General features: G+C 46.1%; 2 protein-coding genes across 3 annotated transcripts in view; one reads left to right on the top strand and one right to left on the bottom strand.

Moving 5' to 3' along the window:
* The window catches only part of JOSD1 (Josephin domain containing 1), a 31,589-nt gene extending 14,776 nt beyond the window's left edge, over positions 1-16,813 (bottom strand). Inside the window, exons 1-3 of one of the 2 annotated variants that reach the window (XM_056523862.1) lie at positions 16,676-16,813; positions 7,275-7,809; positions 5,478-5,606 (exon numbers count right to left, since the gene is read on the bottom strand). In XM_056523862.1, coding sequence (XP_056379837.1) covers positions 5,478-5,606; positions 7,275-7,456 — 311 coding nt within the window. In that variant the 5' untranslated portion in view covers positions 7,457-7,809; positions 16,676-16,813. Of the gene's footprint in view, positions 1-5,477; positions 5,607-7,274; positions 7,810-16,662 lie in introns of both variants that reach the window. The other variant, XM_056523861.1, reaches the window with a different exon arrangement.
* Positions 16,814-16,881: 68 nt separating this feature from the next.
* Positions 16,882-26,223, top strand: part of GTPBP1 (GTP binding protein 1) — a 58,433-nt gene continuing 49,091 nt past the window's right edge. The window contains exon 1 of the mRNA XM_056523859.1: positions 16,882-17,156. Coding sequence (XP_056379834.1) covers positions 16,882-17,156 — 275 coding nt within the window. The remainder of the gene's footprint in view (positions 17,157-26,223) is intronic.

Here is a 26,223-nt window from a genome sequence, read left to right as displayed (position 1 = left end):
TAGAGAGAGACAGAGAGAGACAGAGACAGAGAGAGAGACAGAGAGACACACACACAGAGACAGAGAGACACACACACAGAGAGAGAGAGAGACACACACACAGAGAGAGAGAGAGAGACACACACAGAGAGAGAGAGAGACACAGAGAGAGAGAGAGACACACAGAGAGAGAGAGACACACAGAGAGAGAGAGACACACAGAGAGAGAGAGACACACAGAGAGAGAGAGACACACACAGAGAGAGAGAGACACACACAGAGAGAGAGAGACACACACAGAGAGAGAGAGACACACACAGAGAGAGAGAGAGACACACACAGAGAGAGAGAGACACACACAGAGAGAGAGAGACACACACACAGAGAGAGAGAGACACACACAGAGAGAGAGAGACACACACAGAGAGAGAGAGACACACACAGAGAGAGAGAGACACACAGAGAGAGAGAGACACACAGAGAGAGAGAGACACACAGAGAGAGAGAGACACACAGAGAGAGAGAGACACACAGAGAGAGACAGAGATATATATCTCTCTATATCTAAAAATAAAATCCAAATAGAAGCAGCACATCAAGTAGAATCAGGTGATAGTCAGTATGGGGTGCTCGCATAATTGGAGCCTGGGTCCACCGGTTCCTAAATCCAAATAGGCGAAATAGAATGCAGCACACCACTGTTGCAGTCAAAACAAATATATTTATTCCATAGCGTGCAGAGGACTACGTTTCACCGGTCTTACACACTTGATAAAGCCGGTGTGAGACCGGTGAAACATAGTCCTCTGCACGCTATGGAATAAATATATTTGTTTTGACTGCAACAGTGGTGTGCTGCATTCTATTTCGTCCATCTATAACTATATATCTATCCAGAAAAAATAAGGACGACCGCAGCACACTGAAGTATCCAAAAAAAGAGGTGCCACATTCCATGAACAGAAGTGCAAGTGCGACGTTTTGGTGTTCTCACAACACCATTCTCAAGCTTGAGAATGGTGTTGTGAGAACACTGAAACGTCGCACTTGCACTTTTGTTCATGAAATAACCACCTCTTTTTAGGATAGTTCAGTGTCCTATGGTCGTAATTTTTTCTGATATGCTTTTGGGCCCTGGACCGGGGCTCCATAGACCTGCTTGCACCTACCACTATTTATCTGGATGTGAATATCATATCATATATTATATATATATCCAATGTAGTAATCCGCAGCACTCAAGGAGTAAGGTGCAAATGAAGGTGCTTTATTCCATACTAATACAGAGCAACGTTTCAGCTGCCATGCATGATGCTTGAGAAAGGCTGCATGGCAGCTGAAACGTTGCTCTGTATTAGTATGGAATAAAGCACCTTAATTTTGCACCTTACTCCTTGAGTGCTGCGGATTACTACATTGGATATGTGACTGCCTGGACCAGGCTACCTTGCTGCTGGCACCTCTCTAATTCCTTTGGATGTGCTGCTCTGATGGAATTTTGTGAATATATATATATATATTATACAGTCAGGTACATAAATATTGGGACAGACAATTCTCACATTTTTGGCTCTATACACCACCACAATGGATTTGAAATGAAACAAACAAGATGTGCTTTAATTGCAGACTGTCAGCTTAATTTTAGGGTATTTTCATCCAAATCAGGTGAATGGTGTATGAATTACAACAGTTTGCATATGTGCCTCCCACTTGTTAAGGGCCCAAAAGTAATGGGACAGAATAATAATCTTAAATCAAACTTTCACTTTTTAATACTTGGTTGCAAAATCTTTTGCAGTCAATTACAGCCTGAAGTCTGGAACGCATAGACATCAGCGTACATTGCTGGGTTTCATCCCTGGTGATGCTCTTCCAGGCCTCTACTGCAACGACTTCAGTTCCTGCTTGTTCTTGGGGCATTTTCCCTTCAGTTTTGTCTTCAGCAAGTGAAATGCTAAAATCGGATTCAGGTCAGGTGATTGACTTGGACATTGCATAACATTCCACTTCTTTCCCTTAAACTCTCTGGTTGCTTTTGCAGTTTGCTTTGGGTTATTGTCCATCTGCACTGTGAAATGCCCTCCAATGAGTTCTGAAGCATTTTGATGAATAGTAGCAGATAATATTCCCGAAACACTTCAGAATTCATCCTTCTGTCAGCAGTCACATCATCATAAATACAAGAGAAGCAGTTCCATTGGCACCATACATGCCCACTATGCATGACACTACCACCACCACCACGCTTCACTGATGAGGTGTATGCTTAGGATCATGTTCCTTCTCAGACTCTTCTCTTCCAATCACTCTGGTACAAGTTGATCTTGGTCTCATCTGTCCATAGGATGTTGTTCCAGAACTGTGAAGGCTTTTTTAGATGTCGTTTGGCAAACTCTAATCTGGCCTTCCCGTTTTTGAGGCTCACCAATGGTTTCCATCTTGTGGTGAACCCTCTGTATTCACTCTGGTGAAGTCTTCTCTAGATTGTTGACTGACACACATACACCTACCTCCTGGAGAGTGTTCTTCATTTGCCCAACTGTTGTGAAGGGGGTTTTCTTCACCAGGGAAAGAACTCTTCGCTCATCCACCACAGTTTTCCTTGGTCTTCCAGGTCTTTTGGTGTTGCGGAGCTCACCGGTGCGTTCCATCATTTTAAGAGCGTTCCAAACAGTTTTGGCTATCTCTGATTTTTTTTTTTTTTTTCAGCCTAATGATGGCTTGCTTCACTGACAGTGACAGCTCTTTGGATCTCATCTTGAGAGTGGACAGCAACAGATTCCAAATGCAAATAGCCCACTTGAAATAAACTCTGGACCTTTTATCTGCTCATTGTAATTGGGATAATGAGGAAATAACACACCATTGTGGTGGTGTATAGAGCCAAAAATGCTAGAATTGTGTCGCTGTCCCAATATTTATGGACCTGTGTGTGTGTATGTGTATGTGTATGTGTATATATATATATATATATATATATATATTTTACACACACACAACACACACACACACACACACATATATATGGTGAGCCGCCGCCCATTGCCTCCTATGTGTTACTAAGGACGCGCTGCAGCATAATCATACATGAATCTACCCTTTCACCCCATTGGATTTTTTTTTTCCCCCCAAAATCAACTGGTGCCAGAAAGTTAAAACAGATTTGTAAATTACTTCTATTAAAAATATCTTAATCTTAATCCTTCCAGTACTTATTAGTGGCTGTATACTACAGGAGAAAATTATTTTCTTTTTGATTTCTTCTCTTTCTGTCCACAGTGCTCTCTGCTGACACCTCTGTCCATGTCAGGTACTGTCCAGAGCAGGAGAAAATTCCATAACAAAGATATGCTGCTCTGGACAGTTCCTAAAATGGACAGAGGTGTCAGCAGAGAGCACTGTGGACAGACAAAAAAGAAATCCAAAAAGAAAAGAAAAGAACTTCCTGTGTATTATTCAGCAGCTAATAAGTACTGGAATGATTAAAAAATTTTAATTTACAAATCCGCTTAACTTTTTAGCACCAGTTGATTTAAAAGAAAAAATATATATATAATAATTCCACCCGAGTACTCCTTTAAGGGTCTATTCACACGTACAATATTCTGCGCAGATTTAGTGAGCAGAATCTGAAGCTGTGTTCAGTCAGTTTACATTGAAATCTGCACAGAATACTGTACGTGTGAATAGACCCTAAATCTCCACATGACATACATGTACATCATGCGCCCAATTAAGATAGAGAGGACTAGGTACTCGGGCCCTCTCTATACCTAAAGGCCCGCGGCAACCGAAAGCAGCCCAGAGCCACCGCTAATAGCCGGCAGAGAGCCATCTCAGAGCTGCTACTTTAACTATTTAAATGCCACTGTCAATAGTTTAGTGAGCAGCCCCAAAGGCAGCCAGAACGGCGAGTGGTGCATAGTGCCAGAACTTTTGCCGTTCAGGACTACAATACATTATCCCACTGCAGCAGATACGTATCAATCTGTAGTAGAGACTAGAGCTGATTCTATGTAACAATATTGAAAAGAAACGCGTTTTCTCTAACATTATTGTTTATAATAAAAGGGGCATATTCAAATATTTAGCATCCCTCGCATATGGACTAATACGGCTGATATAGCCATACGGTGAATAGCACCCATCAGAAGCCACTTATTGGTTTTTTCCCCTGACCTAGAAATTGCGTGCTCATATTTACAAAACAGGTGGTTGTTATGTTAGGTCATTTATTTGTATTATTTTATATATAACCCTGGATACACTTGGGCTGCCGCAAGGGCCTCCTAATAAAGCTTTAATTTTATTTTAATGCCCCAGTGAACTTTACCTTCAGTCACCATGATCTTTGTAATTCTCTATACTGTACTTTTTTTTTTCTTTGTACATCTTTCTTCACTTTTATTCCTTTCGATTCAGCTTTACAAATTGATATAGCATATCTAATTACTATCTATACCTACCCATTCACGTTCTACTAGCATCTAAGTATTTAGTGAACTATAGGTGTCCTGGGCGCCGCTTCTCTTCCAACACCCCTCCCCCCCCCCCCAATGAATTATCAGCTGCGCTGTCCCCACATCATGTCACCGCAAGCGCTCCTCTGCTCATCCTCCTACGAGTTGCCGGCCGCCCGTGGTAGAAATCTGTACTGTACTAAAAATAACGTTTCCCGGGCTCTGGTACCGTCTTCACTGTCCTGCGCTGTGGTCCACTTGCTGTTTCCTTGGGACGGGAAAGTCATAGAGCCGCCAGCCTATCATCGGCCGGGGCGGGACATTGCTGCGGCCGGTAATAGGCTGAGCGCACAGTCATGTATGAAGCTGGTCTGCTCCTTACATGACCGTGGGCTCAGCCCATCAGCGGCCGAGGCGGGACATCGCTGTGTCCAGTGATAGGCTGACGGCTCGGTGACGTTCCCAATACCAGGACCACAGCGGAGAGACCGTGAAGCCAGAAACGGGGAACGTCGGCAGGCGAGAAAGTTTATTTTGTTTATTTTTGCATCCCGGGAAATGTTATTTGTAGTACAGTACAGATTTCTAGCGCTGGTGGCCCGAAACTCATAGGAGGATGAGCAGAGGAGCGCTTGCGGGTGACATGATGTGGGGACAGTGCAGCTGATAATTCATTGGGGGACATAAGAAAAGCAGAACAGCGCTCGTGGGTCACATATGATCAGTTCCCCGATGTGGGGACAGTGTGCTGCGGCAGATAATTCACTCATTCGAGGGGAAGAGGGGCCCAACCAGTATTGCGGTATGTGCAAAAGTCATATCGTGCAAGAAAAAAATGTTTGGTATTCGGTATGAACCGGTATACCGCCCAACACTAATTCAATGTCGTTGGTACCTGATGGTGTCCATTGTACACTGACACGTTCAGGGTGCGCGCACGCGCCACAAAAAAAAATAATTTTTTTTTAAAAAGGACTAAAGAGAAAAAAAAAGGGGGGGGGGCAGAGCACATTGGCAGTGTGTATGTAGCCTTACCTTCTCTTATCCCACCAAACGGCCTCATAACCCTTTGTCTGCAATGCAGCCATAATAACATTTACATCGTAGTTTCCATTTCCCAACATGTTTTTCTTGTGTGGCGTCACCAATGTATTGGGGGACAACCTGCAAAGAATCGCAAACATAAAAGGAAAAATGCTTAATGTAAATGATAAAAGTACAGTGCTAAAGCAAGTATACATAATAAACAGGTCAGAGGGGGTAAAAAGTGATTAAAAGTTCTACAAAGCAATACAGAGTAACGCAACTGCTGCTACACACTGATCCTGCAGTCATACTATCTTCTATTGGTCTCAAATATCATAATATAACAAAATGTATGTTGAGAAGGAGAAAAATGAAAGGAAGTAGGATTGCAGGATCGGACTACATATGGTTTGTTTGTTGTTGGTTACCATGGAGATGCATAGCATTGCACAGTATCTGTAGGGGGGAAAAAATGGTGCCATTTTACCGCAATTGTGCAAGTCACTGGACCCCCGTGATCTCCTGAGCACGCTGGGGACGGCACATGCTCCATTCATACTCTATGGAAGTGCAGAAGAGACCCGGGTGCTGTACTATGGCGCTTCTATTAGAAATGAGTGGAGCGTGCACCATACCCAGCATGCACTCAGAGAGCAGGGGTCCGTTCAGTTGATCACAAGTCATCCCACGATCAGACATCCCCTTTTCAGTAGATTGGATAGTTCCTTTTTTTTCGCTACGCAACCCCTAAAAAAGGAAAACTGTGAGAATAGTCACCAGCACAAACCAGTGGTACTGCCTGGTAATGCGGGTGAGGCTGAGAAAAACAATGCCTGGATCCGTTCGTCTGATATCTCCTTTCTGAATATGCAAATTAGCAGTAAGTGGCACGGGCGGGGTTACGATTCAGTCTTCGGGCACTGTGACGTCAAGCGCTGTTTCTTTGGTTCTCGGCCCGGCAAATCATTATTCACTGCCTCTCTCCGCCTCTCCCCCTCCTCCCCGCTCTGTAATCGTGTTTACAGCGCATGTACAGTCTCACTCCTGGCTACACCCGGAAGGGGCCTCAGAGCGGCTTCATAACAGGCTTCATAACTGCGCTGAGGCCGCTTCCGGGTGTAGCCAGGAGGGAGGCTGTACATAACTCAGAGGGAAATAACTCAAAAAAGTTTTATTAGTGGGGCAGGGATATTTAAAAAAAAAAAATTACACTTTTATATTTTTTTTAAACAATATGTACATCCTGCATACCAGAGTAGGGTAAGAGACCTCTGGTCACCATTTGCACCTATTGGACTGCTGCGATCACATGGGGTCCAAAGAGCCCACCTGCAGCTGACAATTTCCCCAATAGATGCTGTGATCAACAATGATAACGTCTGAAAGGTTAATGTCGGCCAATATTATGATCACTGGTGTCCACCATTAGCGATAAGAGTGCAGCTCCAGCACTCACTTTATAACACTGTGTGTGTGTGTAATTTATATATATATATATATATATATATATATATATATATATATATATATATATATATATATATATATATATATATATATATATATACATATATATACACACACACACACACACACACACACATATATATACATATATACATACATACACACACACTGCAAAAGTAGCACACTACAGCATGTGTCCTTATAGTAGTGTTTCCAAACCAGTGTGTCTCCAGCTACCGCAAAACTACAACTCTCAGCATGCCCAGACAGCCATGGAAGCACCCCGGTTGGGAAACACAGGACAATATGGACATCATAGAGTCCTCCCAAGCATCTCACCTCTGGAATATTTCCTGAAGGGCTTCCCGAGTGAATGCTCCAGCATCCTGGAAGACATTGTTCAAGGCATGGAGGGCGCAGAGCTCCCGGCGCTGCTTCTCATGGTAGATGTGGGCTGGCAGAGGCTCCTGAGACTCACTTCCAGATTTTGCCTTATCTCCTTTCCATGGTACACAGCTCATGGCTGTACAGAAAAGTTGGGCCCAAACAACAATAATGCTGAGGATGTCTGAGAAAAGCCCTTTACGGTGACAGCAGACCGGAGGTCCTAGTATGGCTCATGTGACTTATATCCCATGCTTCATTATACAGGTAAGAAAAGAAAAAAAGACAAAAACAATGTACAGTGCTGGGTTCTCTTAGAACGACCCGGAGCAGTTATCCTGGGCAAGTGCGACAATAGATCCAGCACGGGGGGATTAAACCTTTAGGACAGGAATCTCTCTCCGCATCTCTCCTTTTCCTCCATGCCACCAGGCTCTTTGGGCTGGCACAATCACAAGGATTTTTTCGATGTTTACATGGGTTCTCTAATCTGCCAAGAAAAGAAATAAATAAAAAGTGGTTAAGACCACACAATGAGGGTATATACAACCCCAAAGCATTTTATAGCTTCTGCAACTTTCCTCATTTATTTTTCAACTGTAAACTTTTATTAAAGTATTTTAACATTACAGAAAAATAAGACATGAATAACTAATAATGTACAGACCCAACAGCCAAAAATGTGAAACATGCATCACAACAAGCAATATATAGCAGTTTTACACCAGAGCCCGCACCCTCCCCCAGCAGGCCCCAGGCAGGGCCTTCACAGGAGCAACTAAGCTCCAATGCGTATTAGAGTGAGGATGGAAGGGGGACAAACCATATACTAAAACCAGAAAATTAGATCATAGAGGACAAGTACACATAGAAAAACACAAAGAAATCATAAGAGACTCAGAAACAAGGAGGCCGCTGATCGATGTAATGATCCCATGGCTCCCAAACAGAGAAACAGAGGTACAGTATCAAAGAGGCAGTAAGAGATTCAAGGCAGCAGATCTAACGGATACGAGCGACAAGTCCAGTACTTTGCAATAAGCATTTTTGCTGCCAGAACTACATGCATGAATAATTTGAACGGCTTCTTTGGCAGGGCACGAAAGGAAAGATGGAGTAAGGAGGTTAGGGGATGAAGAGGGACAGAAATACCCACTACCGCGCAAAACAAACTCTGTACCATTCCCCAGTAGTTCACTATAAGAGGAAATGACCAAAAGATGTTGAAAACAGTATAGGCCTACCCTACAGCGCCAACACTGGGAGGGATGGCGGGATTCTGCTTATTCAATAGCTCAGGGGTATGATACCATCCAATTAGCATTGTGAACTGGGTTTCCTTGTAGGCCGTGCAAATGGATGCATTAGAGGCACGTTCCCAAATCACCTGCCACTGGGGGGAGAGTAATAGTATTCTAGAGGGCTTCCTCCCAGCGATGTGACGGGGCCACACCACCTGGGGACATGAGAAGGACAGAATAGATATCAGAAAGAAGTCCCTTCCTCTGGGGTCCACTCTGACAGTCGCTCAAAACTCATGAGCAAGGACACAGTAAGGGACCCCCTGCCTAGAGGACATATAATGACGGAGCTGCTGGTAGTGGAGCCCCTCAGACGAAGGGAGATGCCAGTGAGATACCAGTTGGTCAAAGGACATAAAAAGGGTTCGGGAAAGGGGGTCGATCACATCAGCCCAACAGAAAAGTCCCCGAGAACCCCACTCCCGGACTATTCCCGAAGTCAAACCTGAGGGAAAAGCAGGATGATAAAGAAAAGACTGGAGAGGGGAGAAAGGAGTAGAGGTTAAACTTCCTAGAGCAATATTCCCAGATATAACGAAAAAAAAAGACATACAGCTAACCACAGCTTCTCCAGCTCCATCCACCGGCTATAGCATGATACATAGACCATGCAGCTAAATTGTGTAAATGGGCATCCCAGTAGTATTTGGTTACATCAGGTACTCCCAGTCCCCCCCAGATATCTACTAGCCAACATCACTGACATCAAAAGCCGATGTCTCTTACCATCCCAGATTAAATAAAATATCAGATTGAAAAGAGCGAAGAACAGAAAGTGGAACTCTGACCAGGAGGGTCTCAAAATAGTTAAGTCATTTACGTAAAATAGTCATCTTGACCGGCAATACGGCCAAAAAACAAGATATATTGGGACCACCACTTCTCCATAAGAGCCCTCAAGTCGCGGAAGAGAGAGTGAAAATTAGGAGGTGTAAAGGGAAGAGTAGGAGGGGATAAAAGTACTCCCAGGTAACTGCAGAAGGTGACCATTTGAAAGAATAGTGTGCTCGCAGAAGGGTAGACAGACAGATTCAGGGGCAGTGCTTCAGTTTTGGAGAGGTTCAATTTGTATGCTGAGACCACACCATAAGAGTGAAGGACCCGGTACAGATTAGGGAGGGAAACCAAGGAGTTGGTAAGAGTAAGGAGGACATCATCTGCAAACAAACAAATCTTAAACTTTCTATCAAAGTTTTACACCCAAGATGTCCGGGTCCCCCCGAAACACAGCTGCAAGAGCCTCAATACAGACAGCAAAAATCAGGGGGCACAGAGGACAACCCGGTCTAGTTCCATTAAAGAGGGGGAAAGTAGAGGAGGTAGCATGAGGAAGCTTAAGAGAATGAGTAGAGACCCCGCAGCGCTGTGAGAAAGTTGCCCGTAATCCCAAACTTCTGCAGGGTTGCAAAAAGAAGAGGCCACCCCAGTCTATCAAAGGCCTTTTCAGCATCTAAACTAAGGAGAAAGGCCTGGTCAGATCTCCAATTGATCAAGTCCACAAGGCCCACCACTCGTCTGGTATTATCATCTCCTTGATGACAGGGAATAAATCACACCTGACCTTTATGCACAAGAGAGGGAAGGAAACAGGAAAGGTGTGTCGCCAGGACTTTGGAGAAAAGCTTTGGATCGGAGTTAAGAAGAGCAATGGGCCTATAGCTGGAACAATCGTGAGGATCCTTGCCCGGTATAGGGATCAAAGTAATCAAGGAGTGAAGCATGGACTATGGGATCCGATCCCCCAGAGAATAATTGAAAATAAGCCTAGGAAGAAGAACAGAGAAGGTCTTCTACTATAAAGTAGGTGAAACCATCCGGCCCGGGAGAGAGCCCCGCAGGGAGGGACTTTAAGAGTAGCTCCCACAATCTATATTTTTTTTTCTATCCCTACCTATTGCTAAACTATCCCTAACCCCCTCCCTGCCTTTTAAAATTGTTTTTCTACCTTATAAAGAGCTGATCTTCCACTGCCGGCTGTAGTTTGCCGGAAGTAGACTTCCCCAGCAGGCGTGAAGTCACTGACTCCTGCTGGATGCCGACTTCAGCCCTCACCTCATCTATGCTGCGCTCCTGTAGGAAGAGCGCATAGATGAGCGGCCAATAGCACGGCAGGCTGCTTCGGGGGCTCTTCCTCCCTGTTTAGCAGTGTAGTGTTATCCAGGGAGGAAGAGTATAGGAGCATCGCCCACCTGCTGTGCTCACCGCTGAGACCCGGGACCCAAACAAAGTACGGATAAGTGAAATAAGACATCACTTACCTGTACAGGACATGTACAGTGCCGGAGCATCAGCACAGCATTGAGACTCAGTCCCGCGCTGCCTCCACTCTGTACATGTCGGGGGCAGGCAGCCAATGAGGCAGCTGTGAGGCCAGGCAGCCAATGAGTGCAGCCCCGGCATTAACAGCACTCGCTCCTGCGTGTTTGATTGACAGGCAGGGAGCGAGCACAGGCTGACTGAATTAGGACCGATTGCCCAGCCGGCATCGGTCCTAATTCAGTGGTGATGTCACGGCAGGCTGCCGCCAGCCACTAGGAGGTAGACCCCCTAGTGGCCGGTTTTCAAATATAAAATACACTATTTTAATTAAAAAAAAAAAAAAAAAAAGGGGGTTGGTGACAGTGCCCATTTAAGCACTTCAGACAACTCCTCATGAGTAACAGGAGCGTTCAATGCATCGGATGCCGAGAGAGTCGGCAGGCTACATAGAGACAAATAAGAGTCCAACACCGCAGCGCGCTCGTCCCAACCAGACGGGAGTTGAGAGGGAAGGGAGTAGAGCTTAGAATAGTAATCAAGGAAAATATTAAAGATCGTGTCAGGGTGGTAGTGATGTATCCCCGAGGGATCCTTCAGGGCAGAGGGTGATTGAGCAACCACACGGTCTCTTAAGCGCCGGGCCAACATAGGATGGGCTTTAGTACCCTTTTCATAGAAACGGTGCTTAGCATAAAGCAGTTGACGCTCTACTTTACAGAGAGCCAAATTAGCCAATTGAGACCGAGCAGCGACCAGCATCCTCAGCACCGACAGGGAGGGGGAAGACAGTAAGAGGGACTCAAGACCAGCGATCTGTACCCAAAGCTCCCGGGAACGAGCCACAGCATCACGTTTCAATCTGGAGCCTAAGGCAATACAATGGCCCTGCACAACCGATTTATGAGCTTCCCAGTGCACAGCTTGCAAAGCCACAGAACCATCATTATGGGTAAAATATTCGGAAATGCACTGTTGAATCGAGTCAGAATCACTGAGAGGCCAATAAAAATGTCTGGGAAAGGAGGAGAAAGGAGAAAAAGAAAGCAGAACAGTACTATGATCAGACCAAGAGATAGGTTCCAGAGAAGCATCCGAGAGTATCCGTACCATGGGGAGGTTGCCAAAGAAGTAATCTATGCAAGTATGGAGTTTGTGAGAGAGTGAGAAAAAGAAAGAAAAAGGAACGATCAGTGGGATGATTAATGCGCCAAAAGGTCATAGAGGGAAAAGGCACAGACTAAGCGTCGGAACACAGTTGAGCAGAAGACGGAGGAGCAGCTACAGTAGAGTGGCAGTCCATAGTAGGAGAAAAGATTAGATTAAAATTCCCCACTAGAAGCCATGCAGACGGAGAGTACTTGTGAAGCCGAACCTTTCGGAGAAAGGGGATTTGAGAGGTGTTAGGTGCATATAGGTTACAGATGAGAAGCTGTCTACCCCCAGAGAACCCTCAACTATCACAAAGCGCCCCATGGGATCCGCATAGGTCGAGGAGACCTGAAGTGGACATGAGCGAGAGACAAGTATAGCCACCTCGGCGACCTTCCGATCAGAGGAGGCTACAAAAGACAGGGGGTACAAGTGGTGAAGGAATTGGAAAGAGCCCGAATGGTCAAAGTGCGTCTCCTGAAGGTAAACAATATCAGCACGCAGGGATACCAGCTCCCGCTGTAGCAAGCGCCATTTCAGTGGGGAGTAAAGGCCCTTCACATTCAAAAGAGACACACTTAGCCATGGGGAAGCTAAAGGAAGAGACAAAGCCAATGTGGTGTAGTACTCACTTAGACTGCCAAAGAAGCCACTCAGGATCAGAAGGAACAGGATCAGCCAGAAGGGAGGAAAGCAAGGAAAAAGGAAGAAGCACAAGAGAGACACATGTAGACCGGACAGAACACAAGAAAAACAAAACAGAGACACAACAGATCCAAAAACAAACCAATGACCTAAAAAGGTCAAAGCGGAGGCCAACGAACGAGGAGAGGACAGGGAAAACACACATTGGACAAATTTCCCAGCCATTACCACAGTCTCAGAGGGGGAAACAGAGGAACGCACCAAGGAGAGAGCCGCCAGAACAAGGCAGATCCCCCCCCCCCTAAGGCCATGCCAATGGAGCAAGCTGCAAACAGGGGTGACTATATGAAGACAATATTGGAATGCAAACACAATGTCAATGAAGAAATCCAGAGGGGAGAAATCAGACACCTCCGTTCAGGCTATGGTAGAGTGTTCTCTGCAGCAAATGACGATGGAGTCCTCAGGGGGGACCAGAAGGAGGGCTCCGCTGCCCCTGCGAAGCAGTCCTCCGCCCAGCAGAAGAAAGTTTGTTTGCCATACAGGTGGCAGGGGAGGCGATGGGGGAGAGAGGCCCCAGTCCACCAGTTGAGCAACAGGCAAGTCCAGGGCAGAACAAAAGACCGGGAGGCCAGAGAAAGAGCGTAACACAGCAGAGCGTCCATCCTTGCGAGCCTGAAGGGCAAACGGAAAGGACCACCTGTACGGGATATGATAAGGACCGCAAGAAGAGGCTGCAGCATCTTGCGCTTCTGTAGGGTAACACGAAGGTGAGGAGGTTGGGGCACACGAACAATCCAACTCTAAGTCAGGGATAGCATCCCACCGGGATGCAGTTGCAGCAGGCGGGGGTGTCCCCGAGGTGGGCAGAGAGGCAGAGGAGTGTGGGGCCCCTAAAGATAGCCTGGTGGCAGCCATGGGCCTCTGGTTTTTAGGGGAGGCCACAGGAGGAGGACTCTTAGCGGGGTCCCCAAGGGGACGGGTACAGCAGTCTAATCTACTAGTCGCAGTCTAAATATGTGAGACTTTTTAGCGAGTTTTGCTTTAAAGGATTTTTAGAACATGATGCATTCTAATCTATTTTAGACGGAAAAATGTATCGGTGCTGAATTTATCAAAAGCGACTTTTCAGCGACAAGTCGCATCAGTTGAAAGTACGCCGAAATGTCAGACCATCCTGGAGCAGGTTTAAATACAGTCTAAAGAATAGATCCCGAAGTCCGTGCGCAGAATTTATCAAGAGCCGTGCGCCTTTTGATAAATTAGGCGCACAATAGACCAGCCTAACCCTCTGTAGTTTGGTCTATATTGATGCGGGACATAGACCGCTTTGATAAATATCCCCCCAATATGTCATAAGTCACATGGTCTCTAGGGCAGCGTGGCTATGCTGCAGTACTGGAGTCATGGGGTCAAATCTGATCAATGCAACATCTCCACTGACCTTGTAAGGTTTACTATAAAGTTGATCTCTGGGTACAGTAGTTCATTCCCAAATTATAAAACCTATCTTAGGTGAAATGACTGCAAATTGTGCTTGTACCCAACAAAGCAAAACAAGCTTGTGAGCACCAACGTGAATTGTGACCTATAGCAGGGTTATCTGTATACAGCGCTGAGGAACACTCATTAGGGGAGATTTACCAAATCCTGTGTAGAGAAAGAATGGAGCAGTTGCCAATAGCAACCAGATTGCTTTTTCTTTTTCGGAGGTCTTTTTAAAAATGAAAGAAGAGATCTGATTGGTTGCTATGGGCAACTATTCAATTTTCCCCTCTACACAGGCTTTGATAACTCTCTCCAGTTATGTCAATAGCACAAATACTAACAGCAATACAGAGAGAGACAGGAGATGATCTGCAAAAGGATCTCTCTACAGCGCCGAGGTATAAGGATGGTGATTACTATAACATACACATCCTTTTATTATTAGCTGAAATAATGTGCACAGGCAACGGAGTCAGTAAGGAGGAAGAGCGCATGCGTGCACAGGCAACGGAGTCAGTAAGGAGGAAGAGCGCATGCGTGCGCAGGCAACGGAGTCAGTAAGGAGGAAGAGCGCATGCGTGCGCAGGCAACGGAGTCAGTACGGAGGAAGAGTGTGTGTGCGTGCGCAGGCAACGGAGTCAGCAAGGAGGAAGCGCCTGGGACCCCAGAGTAGTCAGCAAGGAGGAAGCGCCTGGGACCCCAGAGTAGTCAGCAAGGAGGAAGCGCCTGGGACCCCAGAGTAGTCAGCAAGGAGGAAGCGCCTGGGACCCCAGAGTAGTCAGCAAGGAGGAAGCGCCTGGGACCCCAGAGTAGTCAGCAAGGAGGAAGCGCCTGGGACCCCAGAGTAGTCAGCAAGGAGGAAGCGCCTGGGACCCCAGAGTAGTCAGCAAGGAGGAAGCGCCTGGGACCCCAGAGTAGTCAGCAAGGAGGAAGCGCCTGGGACCCCAGAGTAGTCAGCAAGGAGGAAGCGCCTGGGACCCCAGAGTAGTCAGCAAGGAGGAAGCGCCTGGGACCCCAGAGTAGTCAGCAAGGAGGAAGCGCCTGGGACCCCAGAGTAGTCAGCAAGGAGGAAGCGCCTGGGACCCCAGAGTAGTCAGCAAGGAGGAAGCGCCTGGGACCCCAGAGTAGTCAGCAAGGAGGAAGCGCCTGGGACCCCAGAGTAGTCAGCAAGGAGGAAGCGCCTGGGACCCCAGAGTAGTCAGCAAGGAGGAAGCGCCTGGGACCCCAGAGTAGTCAGCAAGGAGGAAGCGCCTGGGACCCCAGAGTAGTCAGCAAGGAGGAAGCGCCTGGGACCCCAGAGTAGTCAGCAAGGAGGAAGCGCCTGGGACCCCAGAGTAGTCAGCAAGGAGGAAGCGCCTGGGACCCCAGAGTAGTCAGCAAGGAGGAAGCGCCTGGGACCCCAGAGGAGTCAGCAAGGAGGAAGCGCCTGGGACCCCAGAGGAGTCAGCAAGGAGGAAGCGCCTGGGACCCCAGAGGAGTCAGCAAGGAGGAAGCGCCTGGGACCCCAGAGGAGTCAGCAAGGAGGAAGCGCCTGGGACCCCAGAGGAGTCAGCAAGGAGGAAGCGCCTGGGACCCCAGAGGAGTCAGCAAGGAGGAAGCGCCTGGGACCCCAGAGGAGTCAGCAAGGAGGAAGCGCCTGGGACCCCAGAGGAGTCAGCAAGGAGGAAGCGCCTGGGACCCCAGAGGAGTCAGCAAGGAGGAAGCGCCTGGGACCCCAGAGGAGTCAGCAAGGAGGAAGCGCCTGGGACCCCAGAGGAGTCAGCAAGGAGGAAGCGCCTGGGACCCCAGAGGAGTCAGCAAGGAGGAAGCGCCTGGGACCCCAGAGGAGTCAGCAAGGAGGAAGCGCCTGGGACCCCAGAGGAGTCAGCAAGGAGGAAGCGCCTGGGACCCCAGAGGAGTCAGCAAGGAGGAAGCGCCTGGGACCCCAGAGGAGTCAGCAAGGAGGAAGCGCCTGGGACCCCAGAGGAGTCAGCAAGGAGGAAGCGCCTGGGACCCCAGAGGAGTCAGCAAGGAGGAAGCGCCTGGGACCCCAGAGGAGTCAGCAAGGAGGAAGCGCCTGGGACCCCAGAGGAGTCAGCAAGGAGGAAGCGCCTGGGACCCCAGAGGAGTCAGCAAGGAGGAAGCGCCTGGGACCCCAGAGTAGTCAGCAAGGAGGAAGCGCCTGGGACCCCAGAGTAGTCAGCAAGGAGGAAGCGCCTGGGACCCCAGAGTAGTCAGTAAGGAGGAAGCGCCTGGGACCCCAGAGTAGTCAGTAAGGAGGAAGTGCCTGGGACCCCAGAGTAGTCAGCAAGGAGGAAGCGCCTGGGACCCCAGAGTAGTCAGCCCAGCAGATGATGGTGACTATAGAGAAGCTGCAGTGGAGGACCCGGGTGTTGCAGGGTCCCGTGGGGGTGGACGGGCCATGTACGGGTCGTGCTCTTCCCCAGGATAGTGTTGCCCTGGACCGGCTGCCTGGCCTATATCTCTCCCCGGACACATCGCTATGTAATGGAGACTCTCACGTTATCCGCTGACCTCCTCCAGATGAAGCCCCAGCGCAGATCTTCCTCCCCGGATCTTCGATCACCACAGGCCGCACAGGGTCACATCATTCCCCGGCTCACGGCCGCCACTACTATCGCCGTTCCCGTGCAGCTCGCCAGCCGTGTGACGTCACTGGTCCTAGCATTTCAACAGAACCAGCCCCATGGCTTTGGTCCCCAGCGCTGATTGGAGGTGTGATGACGTCACACGTGTTCCACGCCTCGCTTTCCATAGGCAACCTGATTGGCTCAGTCACTACCTGCGGTGGGCGGGGCTTGAGAAACTGCCAACTACGGAGGAACTTTCAATTTCCGCCTTCGTGCAATGTTTATTTTTTTTTTCCTCTCATCTCCTTTCTTTCTTACCTGTTCACACTGGTCATGTGCGTTATTGACTGCGGCTCATGCCAAGAGAAGCCCATGAGCACGTGGTGGTGTCATAGACAAATGGCTTCAGGCACAGTTCACACTTTGTGTGTTTTTCTGCTTTTTAATGCTATTTCTGTTGCAGCAGCATGAAAATGTCACTTCTAAGTCACAATTACACTTTGGGGGACATGTATCATTGCCTTTAGACTACTTTTCATGTCTATAAATTTTGCGCAATTGCGCTATTTTTGCATTTGTGCTGTTTTTTTTGGGTGGCTGATTTTCTAAAGTTGTCACCAGTTTGGTGTATCTTAGACCACTTAATCCAGTGGACTGGTTTGTATCATTTGTGAAAATAAAATTTAGATTTTTTTTTTTTTTACAAAAATTGACTAGAAATCTACGAGTGGTAGCAAGGACACGTAGAAAGTGTCTGATGCTACACTGTTTTAAGCCAAGCAAGCATGGATATTGAAATAGTGGCTTCATTTCTTATTTATTTAAGTGTTTATAGAATATGTGATGTAATTGACCAGTGCTTTCCGTTATTTTCGTTTTGAACATCCAAAAAATAAACATATTATAAATTAAATACATTGTTAGGTCACAATGTAGTCACCATCCTTTTTTTTTTTTTTTTACATTTATCAACATGTAATTTTAGGATTTTGAATATTTTCTCCAAAAAACATAAAGATATGTGAATATGTTGGTCGTCTTCAGAACACGATTTGAGTGTCTGAAATGGAATCTATGCAGGAACATTAAAGGGTAGCTCCCACCATCCTTTTTTTTTTTTTTTTTTTTTTTTTTTTGCTAGCCCGCTCCAGAAGGTAAACAGATTTGTAAATTACTTCTATAAAAAAAAATCTTAATTCTTCCAGTACTTAGCTGCTGTATACTACAGGAGAAGTCGAGTTGTTCTTTTCTGTCTGACCACAGTGCTCTCTGCTGACACCTCTGTCCGTGTCAGGAACTGTCCAGAGTAGGAGCAAATCCCCATAGCAAACCTCTCCTGCTCTGGACAGTTCCTGACACGGACAGAGGTGTCAGCAGAGAGCACTGTGGTCAGACAGAAAAGAACTATGCAACTTCCTCTGGGACATACAGCAGCTGATAAGTACTGGAAGGATTAAGATTTTTATTTTTATATCATTTACAAATCTGTTCAACTTTCTGGCACCAGTTGATTTGAAAATAAATAAATGTTTTCCACTAGAGTATTCCTTATGGGTGCGTTCCCACACGGTGTATACGCAGCGTATTTCATGCTGCGCAAAATTTACAGCAGCAGCAGGAAATACGCTGCGTATTCCTTGCTCACTAACTTTCCAGTGGCAGCCCTATGCGTGTAGTGAGTTTCGGATGAGTGGCTCCACCTCCAAAATTCACTGCACACTTAGGGCTGCTGCCGGAAAGCCCTGTGTGTATAGTGAGCAAGGAATATGCAGCGTATTTCCCGCTGCTACGCCGCGTCGGAACGCACCCTTAGGCTAAGTTTCCACTTGTTTTTTTTTTTTCCTGGCAGTTTTTTAGCCAAAGCCAGAAGTGTATTCAAAAGGAATAGGACATATAAAGGAAGGACTTACACTTCTCCATTATGGATCCACTTCTGACTTTGGCTCAAAAACTGCAGGTGGCAGATATCCAAAAACTGCCAGAAAAAAAACACAAGTGGAAACTTAGCCTTAAAGGGGTACTCCACTGGGCAGTGTTTGGAAGGACCTGTTCCAAACGCTGTTTTCGTGCTCTGAGGGTTGGCCATGCCACCTCCTTCTGATACCTGATCAGTGCCTGCCCCTCCCATATACCCGGAGGTGTTCCTAATTACTACAGATTATAGCCCCTAAGCTTTCAGCAAAGTCATCTGCAGTTTTTAGATCAAAGCTCAAGAGAGAGGTAGGTTTCCTATAGCACAGGGATGGCTAGGAATATGCTGTATATGGTTTTACTAATATATATGTATATATATATGTAGGGATCGACCGATTATCGGTATGGCCGATAATCACGATTTTGGGCATTATCGCTATCGGCAATTACCTTGCCGATAAGCCGATAATGCCCCGCCCCCGCACCGCGACCGCCGCCGCACTGCACCCCCGACCCACCATACCGCATCGCACCCCCCACCGTGATGCTGGGCGGTATACCGGTATGGATTTTTGTCCATACCGCTATACCGGTCGGGCCCCTCCCCCACCCTCCGCGTCAATAAAAAAATTAAACTTACCCGTAATGGGGGTGGTCCGGGCCATCATTCCTTGCGCAGCGACGCATCTGACGTCATGGCGCAGCGGCGTCTATGCAGCGTACTAGGCCGGAGCCTGCCCGGAGTGGAGAAGATGACCGCCGGAGAAGAAGGACAGCCCGGACCGGTTCTTTCTTCACCCGGAACGCCCCCGGACACTACAGGAAGGGAGGATGGATGGCCCGTACCACCCTGACAGGTAGGGGAGAGAAGCGGGTGGTGGTGGCGGCGGTCTATGGCTCCGCAAAAGCCACTGCAGATCATTGATTTAAAGCGCCCGCTTTAAATCAATGATCTGCAGCGGTGTCGCAGGGGGTTAAATAGCCGATAACTTATACCGGAATATCGGTTTAAGTTATCGGCTATCGGCCCTAACCTGCACCGATTATCGGTATCGGCCCTAAAAAAACGATATCGGTCGATACCTAATATATATACACACGCACGCACATTGGCAAGTGTATGTGTCCAGTGCCTTTCAATATAGTTAGGGGGGAAGGAATAGCATTGTATACTAGCCACATTTATGTCAAAAGGACACTGGGGGATATTTAGCATTGCATTTAGAGCTTTTTTTTATTTTATATATATATTTTTTGTGGGTGCGCATACAGTAGCAAACACCCTTACCTAAGCAACTTTCAGTTTTCTCTTTTTGCAGCTGTCGCGAATTTATAAATGTTTCACATACGCAACAAAAAGATGCAAAACCCTCAAAAGTCGCAAGTCATAGCCAAGTCAGGCCTGGTTTACAAAAAATGCTATGGCCAGATGTTAGCTGTAGGTCAATGAGAAATCGCAAAATTCTTTTTCTACTTGGCGTTTTTCACTTTGTATTTTTTTTTTATTATTTTATTTTTATCTTTTTGGCATGTTTTTCTTCTTTTTTGGACTTTAGCGATCCCAAAAAGTGATGGAGATACTTTTAAATTTTTTTTATTTTGTAGAGTACCATTAAAAAAATAATAAAAGATACAGTAATGAAGGGAAAAAAAACGCCAAAAGGTGCCAAAAATGCAATTTCCACACAAATGAAAAATGCCAGATGCAGGACATTGCACTGGTGTTTTTTTAGGCTTTTTCAAGCCAAAAAACGCAGGACAAAAAACCAAGTAGAAACTTAGCCTTAGAAGGGTATTTTTAAAGATTCTCACAAAAAGTAGCAACTACGACTTTTTGTGCAGAAAAAAAAAGTGGAAGAAACATAGGAAATCTTCTGAAGTGACTTTTTTTGCTTATCCCCTCAATGCAAGTCTATGGGAGGGGGTCTTGTACGGCACTGTTTCCAAAACACGCCACTGACTGTCCAGGCATGCTGGGAGTTTTGCAACAGCTGGAGGCACCCTGTTTGGGGAACACTGTTGTAGGGTATTTTTTGGTATCTGAGGCAAGTGTAATGCTTGCATCCGGATTCGTCCCTATGCAAGTCCCTAATTTGGGCCTCAAATACACATGGCGCTCTCTCATTTCGGAGCCCTGTCGTATTTCAAGGTTTAGTGCCGCATATGGGGTATTTCCATACTCGGGAGAAATGTTGGGCTTTTTTTTTCCCTTCTACCCCTTATGAAAAGGTAAAGTTGGGGTCTACATCAGCATGCTGTTGTATAAAAAAAATTTAAATAAACAAAATTACACTAACATACTGGTGTTGTCCCATACTTTCCATTATCACAAGAGGTAAAAGGGGGAAAAAAGACCCCCAATTTTTTTTTTTTACACAATTTCTCCTGAGTAAGGAAATACCCATTATGTGGCCGTAAATGCTCTGCGGGCGCACAACAAGGCTCAGGAGTGAGAGCGCACCATGTACATTTGAAGTGATTTGCACAGGGGTGGCTGCTGGTAACAGCGGTTTAGACATAACTGCAAAAAAAAAAAACACTCATGTGTGACCCCATTTTCGAAATTACACCCCTCACAGAACATAAGGGGTATAGTGAGCCCTTACACCCCACAGGTGTAAAGGCTCACTTCCAACGTCAACGAATTTTCATTGAAGTTGGAAGTCAAAATGGATTTTTTTTTTTCACTAAAATGCTGGTGTTACTCCAAATTTTTCATTTTCACAAGGGGTAATGGGAAAATAGCCCTCCAAAAATTAACCCCATTTCTTCTGAGTATGGAAATACCCCATATGTGGTTGTAAAGTACTCTGCTGGCGCACTACAGGGCTCAGAAGAGAGGGAGCACCATTGGGTTTTTGGAGAGAGAATTTGGCCGGAATTCAAGACCATGTGCGTTTACAAAGCCCCCCCATGGTGCCAGAACAGTGGACCCCCCCCCCATGTGACCCTCATGTAATGTAATAAGGGGTACAGTAAGCATTTACACCCCACAGGTGTCTGACAGATTTTTTGAACAGTGGTCCATGAAAATGAAAAATGTTTTTCATTTGCACAGCCCACTGTTCCTAAGATCTCTCAAACGCCAGTGTGGTGTAAATACTCACTGCACCCCTTATTAAATTCCATGAGGGGTGTCGTTTCTGAAATAGGGTCAAATGTGGGGTGGGGGGGGGGGGGGCCCACCGGCCCACCCACATTTGACCCTATTTCAGAAACTACACCCCTCATGGAATTTAATAAGGGGTGCAGTGAGTATTTACACCACACTGGCGTTTGAGAGATCTTAGGAACAGTGGGCTGTGCACCATGGGGGCTTTGTAAATGGCACCATGGGGGCTTTGTAAATGCACATGACCCCCGACTTCCATTCCATCCAAATTCTTTCTCCAAAAGCCTAATGGCGCTCCCTCTCTTAGTCCTGTAGAGCGCCCGCAGAGCACTTTACATCCACATATGGGATATTTTCATACTAAGAAGAACTGGTGTTACAAATTTTGGGGGGAATTTTCTCCTATAACTCCTTGTGGAAAAAAAAATTAACACCAGCATTTTAGTGAGAGAAAAAATTTTTTTGTTCACGTCCAACTTTAGCAAAAAATTGTCAAACACCTGTGGGATGTGAAGGCTCACTGTACCCCTTGGGGGAGATTTATCAAAACCTGTGCAGAGGAAGAGTGGTGCAGTTGCCCATAGCAACCAATCAGATTGCTTCTTTCATTTTCCACAGGCCTCTAAAGAGGCCTGTGGAAAATGAAAGAAGCAATCTGATTGGTTGCTATGGGCAACTGCACCACTCTTCCTCTGCACAGGTTTTGATAAAGCTCCCTCCTTGAGTGGTGGTGTTTCCCATATAGTCTATAAAACATGTGAACATGTGTTCCCCCATTTGTGAACAATACCACTATACCATGACTGCATAGCACCACCATACCGTGACTGAATAACAAAGCCATACCAGAACAATACCGCCATACTGTGACTGAATAACAACGCCATACCGTGACTGAATAACAACGCCATACCAGAACAGAACAATACCACCATACGGTGACAGAATAACAACGCCATACCAGAACAGAACAATACCACCATACCGTGACTGAATAACAATGCCATACCGTGACTGAATAACAACGCCAGAACAGAACAATACCACCATACCGTGACAGAATAACAACGCCATACCAGAACAGAACAATACCACCATACCGTGACTGAATAACAATGCCATACCGTGACTGAATAACAACGCCAGAACAGAACAATACCACCATACCGTGACTGAATAACAACGCCATACCGTGACTGAATAACAACGCCAGAACAGAACAATACCACCATACCGTGACTGAATAACAACGCCATACCGTGACTGAATAACAACGCCATACCAGAACAGAACAATACCGCCATACCGTGACTGAATAACAACGCCATACCGTGACTGAATAACAACGCCAGAGCAGAACAATACCACCATACCGTGACTGAACAACAACGCCATACCGTGACTGAATAACAACGCCATACCAGAACAGAACAATACCACCATACCGTGACTGAATAACAACGCCATACCAGAACAGAACAATACCACCATACCGTGACTGAATAACAACGCCATACCAGAACAGAACAATACCACCATACTGTGACTGACACTGCAAAAACACATACCGTGACTGACTAACGCACATCTAAATATCTATCTCTAACTCCCCTCCCATGCAGGGTATATTTCTAACACATGTTAGGGGAATTTCCTTGCATTATTTTCTTTGCATATATATTTTAATACATTTTATTCATTTGATAATTGAAGTACGGTCTCAGCCATCAAATTCATTTACCCAACTCTAAACTTTATATTACTATATTACTGTCCTTGAGGTGTGGGCTGGTTTTTCTTTTTCTATACATTTTATTGCAAACTTGCACACCTTGGGTATAGGTGTATTGCCCAACTCTCCTCGGCCAGTATATAATTGTGAGCTGCACCAGCATTTTTTTATATTTCTAACACATGCATGAGATAGATGCAAATCACAAAATGTTGCAGTATCTTGTAAAACCTTTTTTATTGGACTAACAGAATTTTGTAGAGACAAACTTTCGGGATTCCTCCCTTATCAAGTCCAAAGCAAATCTAAGCTCACAAGGAGAAGACACAGGTTACATCTCACAAATATGCAGGGGTTAAGACATTATCACTGGACTAATACGGCTACTTAAATTTACTATATATATATATATATATATATATATATATATATATATATATATATATAATATGGTGGTGGATTGTGTGGCAAGCCTTGTGGGGTGTAGGGTAGTTAGGGTGTTGCTGTTCGGGGTGATAAAGGGCGCTGTTAACCCTTGTCACTCGTGACGCCAGGATGAGGGTTAAATACTGTAGTCTTGATAGGCCTATTGCCACCCTTCCCAAGAGCAATAGGTGATGCAGAAATAAAGGATTGTCCACAACCACTGTTAACTGAAAACTTTCGGGAACTTTTACTGAAGAATTTCTGTACATGCAGCAGTAGTAACAGTCCAGATAACAAAGTCTCTATACATATAGCTGAGCAGCGATTGACAGTCGGTTGGGATCAGATAAGCCCAATTTAGCTTCTTAGGGATTTTGTAGCATAGATCCGCTGGATTTGAGGGTGCGTTTAGGTCCAGTGATCTTGCGGTGAGTAGCAGGGAATTGCTTAGTCTATCCGCTTTGTTATAGGCCGAGGCAGCAAGGCTTTGGCCAAGCAAATCGTCTTGTAAGCTGCGGAGGTCCTACCTCTTCCAGAATCAGCAACCCAAGAGAAGGATCAAGATGGCGCAGGTCCCTTATATGAGCAGAGGCCGGCCGTTTTGGATTGGTCCATAACAACTGTCCCTCACCGTTACATTGCATTGTGGGTGAACACGTCACGGGAACCTCCAAAGGTCCTGTAGCAAAACCATAGAGTTCTAACCTAATCACGTAATCCGCAGGTCCTGCTACGCTGAACAGGTAGGCAATTAAATATATACATATATCTATACTTATATTTATATAAATTTCTATACAGTCACAGACTGAGGGGTGACAAGGGGATAACTATAGGAGAGGGACCCCGACGTTCCTAGGGGACTCTGACTATGAGGACCTCTGTAAAGGTAACATATAAAATACGGTACCGGGACACCATATATACATATATATATATATATATAATCAACAGAAGAATGCAGCAGCACACTGCCAGCACAAGGATATAGGTGAAACATGAAAATAAAGTTAAAACATGGAGAGCTATACAGCTATGGTGTAATAGATGCAAATGTGAAACTATGAAATAATGAGGCACTTAGCTCGCAAATTTGTCTCCGTCGGCGGTCAAATAGCTTGGACCGTCCCACCGCGATAAGGTAGCCTTCTGGGACGGACCCTACACTGTGTATATGCCTTTGTCTATATATATATATATATATATATATACATATATACAGTCAGCGTTTCCCAACCAGGGTGCCTCTAGCTGTTGCAAAACTACAACTCCCTGCATGCCCAATTGCAGTAGTGGATGGAGGGCGCCCCCCCCCCCCTTCCTCCATCCACTACTGCAATTGGGCATGCCTGGAGGGGGGGGTCCGGTGTCCCCCATCCCCTCCCCCCTCTCCACTTGCTAACATAGTAGTGCATGAGGGACTGTGTGCAAACAATAATTTTTTTTTTTTTTTACGCAGACGGAGCAGTGGCCCCATCCAGAGGGTGCTCTAGGCGGTTGCCTATCCTGCCTCCAGATGGCGCCGGCCCTGCCTGTACCAGTGATGTCATTGTGTGCCTTATCCCTTTTGCATTACAAAAGCCTCAATAAGCACAACAGTTACCTGAACTTACCCCTGAAAGTCTTCATGGTAAAGTGGAACCCCAACCTCAGTTTTGTTATGGGGCCCCATGGTTAGTACAGTATAGTTGTCTATTGTCTGTGAGTCCTGTTGTTTGGCGCTGTAGCGCTCGCTCTTGTAGGACACAATGAGGCGTCTCTCTGCTGTGATGTTGTGGCCTTTCATGTTCTTCTATGAATGGGCTGCAGCAGACTCTCCTGAGCGGTGCACATTCCCAATAAACAGCTCTACTGTATACAGGATGCGGGAGGCTTTATGTGCTGCAGCCTGACGTGGGGATGTGATGGACAATGTGCTGTCATATAGTGAGATGAGCTGATGAAATGTGGAGGCAACAGGGAGGAATGTGTCTCCACCCACGGATCAGTGTCCAAACAATCTTCTACGTCACTAATAACCCAAGAGAATGAAACTTATGTCACTTGCTACGTTATTAATAAATAATAATAATAATAATAATAATTTTATAAAATTAATTAAATATATATCTTTTTTACGTTGCTCATGAGGAGTCTAGGGGACCATATAGGTCCATGGTAAGTCTAGATGGCATGCAGAAAGAAGCACTTAGCCCATTGTTTCCCAACCAGGGTGCTTCCAGCTGTTGCAAAACTACAATTTCTTGCATGCCTAGACAGCCAACGGCTGTCCGGGCATGCTAAGAGTTGTAGTTTTGCAACAGCTATA

This window comes from Hyla sarda, chromosome 6, assembly GCF_029499605.1.
Source record: "Hyla sarda isolate aHylSar1 chromosome 6, aHylSar1.hap1, whole genome shotgun sequence".
Classification (NCBI taxonomy): domain Eukaryota; kingdom Metazoa; phylum Chordata; class Amphibia; order Anura; family Hylidae; genus Hyla; species Hyla sarda.
This window is presented reverse-complemented; position numbering and strand designations above follow the sequence as displayed.